This window comes from Eucalyptus grandis, chromosome 9, assembly GCF_016545825.1.
Source record: "Eucalyptus grandis isolate ANBG69807.140 chromosome 9, ASM1654582v1, whole genome shotgun sequence".
NCBI classification, from domain to species: domain Eukaryota; kingdom Viridiplantae; phylum Streptophyta; class Magnoliopsida; order Myrtales; family Myrtaceae; genus Eucalyptus; species Eucalyptus grandis.
Window position 1 is genome coordinate 35,465,379 of NC_052620.1, and position 4,892 is coordinate 35,470,270.

Here is a 4,892-nt window from a genome sequence, read left to right on the forward strand (position 1 = left end):
TGGTTGCGTCTATTACAGCAATTTTCATTTGTCTCTATTTTCTTATTTTTGGGCAATAAATGGATTTTCCTCCGGCATGTCCAAAAGAAGAAAAATGAAATTCTTTATTTTCAGTCATCACGTTAACTACAATTGTATGTAGACCTCCTCGTTTCCAATTGAAGGAGAAGCAAAAGTGATTTAACGGAAAATATACAAAAAAATTAGGCAACGCCAAAATAAAAAAAAAGAACAACTAAATTAGTAAATCGAACAAAAAAGAAATACGATGTACACGCCAATGAAAATGATATAGGGAAAATCATGATTAAAAAGGAGAAAGAAAAAAAAAACTTTTCTTTTCCCCGCAGCACTGTTGCAGTCCCACGAGGCCATTCCAATCTTTCATATCTCACACGGGAGAGCTGTTGGCGTACCCGTCATCGCTTTCTTTACTCACAAATCTCGGCGTCCAGCCTGACCCGAACCGCGATGACGACGTCATCGGCGTCACGTCCATGGTATCTCCATCCTCGGTCAGTGGGCTCGCCGAGGGCCAAACGAACGCGGGCTTGAAAGGCGGGACGCGCGGCACATCCACCGACCGGGAAAGAATTTGCACGATGGTCGGGGTTTTGGGCCTCTCGGCAGCGGTCGGGTGGGAGCAAGCCAGCCCGAGGAGCAGCAGCCGCCGGGCCTCTTCCGCCTCGTAGTCCCCGCCCAGGCGCTCGTCCACGGCCTCCAGGATCCGCCCGTCGCGGTGGAGTGACCACACCCAGTCCACTAGGAATTGGAATCCGCCATACCCGGCCTTCCTCCACGGGCGCTGGCCACACACCACCTCGAGGATGATCGCGCCGAAGCCGAAGATGTCGGACTCTCGGGTGGCCTTGCCGGTGTGGAGGCACTCGGGGGCGATGTAGCCGATCGTTCCCGGGACGCCCTCGAGCTCGGCGTAGGAGGTCTTCTCGTTGTCGATGGCACGGGCAAGGCCGAAGTCACCGAGTCGGGCATTGAAGTTGGAGTCGAGCATGATGTTGCTGGCCTTGAGGTCGCGGTGGAGGACCTTCTGGTCGTACTCATCATGGAGGTAGTGGAGGGCGGAGGCGACGCCGGTGACGATCTTGTAGCGGTGGCTCCACCCTAGAGCCTGCGTATCCGGGCCGCAGAAGATGTGCCTGTCGAGGCTCCCATTCGGCATGAAGTCATAGACCAAGAGCAGCATCCCATTCTGGTGGCACCATCCTATCGGAGAAAAAAAGAAAAAGAAAAAGAAAAAAAAACCGGGTAACCTCGATCAGCAGCCTTTTCATCAACTTTCGGTGAAAGTTATACCGTATCCCACGATGAAACTAATAATTGATAACATCATGATAATTAAAATACGAATTTCCCACATTACAAATTTATATGCCAAGCTCACGATACCTCAATCCCAACGTCAACATGAATTTTCTTCTTCTTTATTTCCCCGATTATTTACACGAACGGAAATGACGTCGTACATGGAGCAGATATCGAAACTCCAATTAACGCAAAAAGAATGATTTTTTTATTCTATTTTTCGTTGAGCGCATGTGCCGAGATTCGCGGCCAGCCTTGACGCGTTTGGGGGTGGCTCAAAGAGACAAGTTGTCAAATTTTCCAATTTAATAAAAACATAATATTTGCATATTCAACAGACGATAATAAATATAAATGTGTAAAGAAAATAGATTAAAAAAAAAAACGAAATCACTTTTTCAGGATGAGTTTCTCTTCATGAAGAAAACAGGGGGGCATTTCCAGCCGCGTGGCGTGGCGCGGCGGGGGGCCCGGCAGCTATCTGATGTGGGTCCCACTGGACGGTCAAACTCTTCTTTTAATGATAGAGTCTTTGGACCGGCGGAAAAGCTAAGCTAACACGTTTTTGCCAGGTTAGTTTTCTACCACCCGCCCACCAAAACACTCGATGTGGATTTTAGCAGACCATATGATACTTTCGAGTTAGGTGGCCATTTTCTTAAAATTTAAATTTTTTCCCGAATTTAATTTAGCCATCTTGACGTTATTAAAGAGAAAGAGATGATGCTTTCTCAAAATGATGTGGATTCGTATGGCGTGTTATGCTAAACAAACCCACATCTTTAAATACACATTCATCACAAGTTTCCACCACATTTAGGGAAGCCGGCGTTTTTATCAAATCTTTCTTCTTATTTCGGAAAGGAGGAGACTTTGGCAAGTTTTTCTGTTAAAACAATGTTTGACTTTTATTTAGTAGGATGCAGAGTCTTGAATTGGAGTGCAATTTTTGGTGAAAATAAATATATAAAATGAATAAAATAAAAGGGTGGTGGGAGGGCGGACCGGGAATGGATTTCAAGAGTCAACTATATTTGAGGCTCTTCCGTATTGGCCCGTAATTACTCAATTGCTGAATTTTCTCCTAGAATAAACGGATAATTAGTTTCCTAACATTTCCTTATACGTAATCATTATAGGCTGAAGTCTTGACAGATTGAGCATCCTTTGATTGGAGAAGGTGGGTAGTTTTAGAAATGTGTTTAAATTTTAATTTCCCTAAGCTTTTTATTCCTAATTATATAAATAGATACATAATCATTCATAATGATTCCTGAACCGATTTCCCTCCCAATTTTCTCTGAGCCATCATCAAAGAAACGTGTTGATTTGAACCTACTCCAAAAATTCCAAAATTCAACGTGATATTCCAAGAAGCCGTATGTAACGTCTATTTCTAATCTTTCCAAGCAACCATAATTTGACTATTCAAGAAAAGTCTTATCAGCATTTCCAACGTTTCTATTTCCCAAAAAAAAAAAAAAAAAAAAATTCAAGATAAATGAAAAATATTAAGGACAGATTTTTTTTTTTCAAAACCCTTTATCAAAATTCATTCATTTAAAAAGCAATTTTTTTTTTTTTTTTTCAAACGTGCGCTCCGTCAACTTTCAATGAAAAAACATGCATCGATATTAAAAATAAAAACAAAGGGAATAAAATGAATTAAAAAAGGAGAAATATAGCAAGAATTCGTACTCACCGAGCAAGGGGACGAGGTGGCGGTGGCGCAGGCGGTTGATGATGGTGAGCTCCGCCAGGAAGTCGTCCTTGCTCTTCAGCTCGTCCCTCGAGAACTTCTTCACCGCCACCTGCTGGTTCTCCGTCGGCAGCACCCCTTGTACACCACCCCGAACCCTCCCTGCCCCAGCTTGTTCCTCTCGTCGAAGTTCCCCGTCGCCTTCTTCAGATCCCTGAATTTGAACTCCCTCGGCGTCCCCGGCAAGCTCTTCAGCGTCCCCAGGATGTTCGGGTCGCTCGCCGCCCCCTCCGCCGCCTCACCCAGACGCCCAGGGCGGCCGCCCCGAGCAGCGCCAGCACCGCCACCGGGATGCCGACGGCCAGCCCGATCACCAACCCCGCGGCGTGCCCTTCGGCAGCTCCTCCACCGTTAGGTTCCAACCCAGCACGCAGTTGAGCTCCACGTTGTCCCCGGTCGCCGCAGCGAACCCGAAGTAGGAGTTCTGGCTCACCACCTTGCTCGTGTCCAGGCTCGCCGTCATGATTGGAGACCCCGGCTTGGGCTTCGTCGGGGTGGACTGGTCCTCGTCGGTCATGTAGACCTCCAAGATCTTCTGGCCGCCGTCGTATTCGATCCAGACATGGAAGAATTTGGTGCCGTTCGGAGCGAGCTGGAAGCCTAGGTTCGCCAGCGAGACGGTCTGGTTGGAGTGGACCGAGTTGATGTCGAGGCCGACGTGGTTCGCGTCCGGGTCATAGGACTGATTGAAGGTATCGAACTCGACGGCCAGGAGGTGGTTGCTGGGGAGGCCGTCGGTGGCGGCGTTGGTGAGCCCGAGGTAGCCGCCAGAGCTCCCCGCCGGGAGGGTTTGGTCCGGCGCGACAATGAAAGCCAGGCCCTCGGCGGGGGTAGCGTTGTTGACCCGGAAGATGTTGATGACGAAGGAGGTGTTGAAGGAGGCGAGTTTGGTGGGGGCCTCGGGGGGCCCGTCCCAGAGCTTGAAGCCTTGCTTGTAGAGGATCCTGCCAGATCTGTTCTGGAGGGGGAAGTTGCCTGTGGAGTCGGGGGTGACCTGGAGCGCCTGGTTGGAGATGGTGGCCGGAAAGACGACGTTCAACTTGTTGTAGTAGGAGGGATCGAAGGGGCCGAACTGGAGATCTTGCACTTTGAGGGACTGTGACGGAGAGATGAGAGGGAGGAGGAGGAGGAGGAGGAGAGGGAAGAAGGTGAAGTTAGCCAGGAGAGGCGCTAGAGCTCGGCCCATTTCATGGAAGCTTGAGGGGTTTGGTGGGATTCAAGAAGACGATGAAGAAGAACTAGAAGAAGGAAGGAGATGGAGAATACTGTGGTGGCCTCTTTTCCTCCGTTTTTCTTTAAACATATGACAACCCCCCCTCTCTCTCTCACGGTGGCCTCGTTTTCTCCGTTTGTCTTTAAACGTATAACACTCGCTCTCACTCTCTCTCTCTCTCTCTCTCACTGACTCATTGCTTGGAACTTTCCAATACAATAATCCCACCACGCGTAAAGACGCCAGGGACAAAATTGCTTTAGCTTAATTATTTGTAAAATGGGCTTAGGATCTATGGACCCTGTAACAGATATTCAACGTTACTAAATAATTGAGCATGTAAAGTCCGTCCGAGAGACATATCTACTTTTGTACCTCGACTCAATTTAATATTGAGAACTTAGCATTACTTGCGCTCTCCCTCATATCAACCAAGGTTATTCCTGTCTTTGATTGCACCGTTGAAATGAACTTAATCTAGTGCGTCAAAATGAGCGTGAGAGAGAACAACAAAATCGAAATTGAAAAAAAAATCGAAATCCTTCCTTGTTTGTCTTCAAAGAAAGGGAAATCTCCACTAGGAGGAAATTATCTTCT

General features: G+C 47.6%; 1 protein-coding gene across 1 annotated transcript; it reads right to left on the reverse strand.

Moving 5' to 3' along the window:
* Positions 1-221: 221 nt before the first annotated feature.
* Positions 222-4,419, reverse strand: LOC104419546 (probable L-type lectin-domain containing receptor kinase S.5). The gene is given in 5 exon segments (XM_010031239.3): positions 222-1,224; positions 3,026-3,157; positions 3,160-3,321; positions 3,324-3,416; positions 3,419-4,419. Coding segments are annotated over 5 exon segments (2,070 nt in total). The 5' UTR covers positions 4,269-4,419; the 3' UTR covers positions 222-391.
* Between the last annotated feature and the right edge of the window lie 473 nt (positions 4,420-4,892).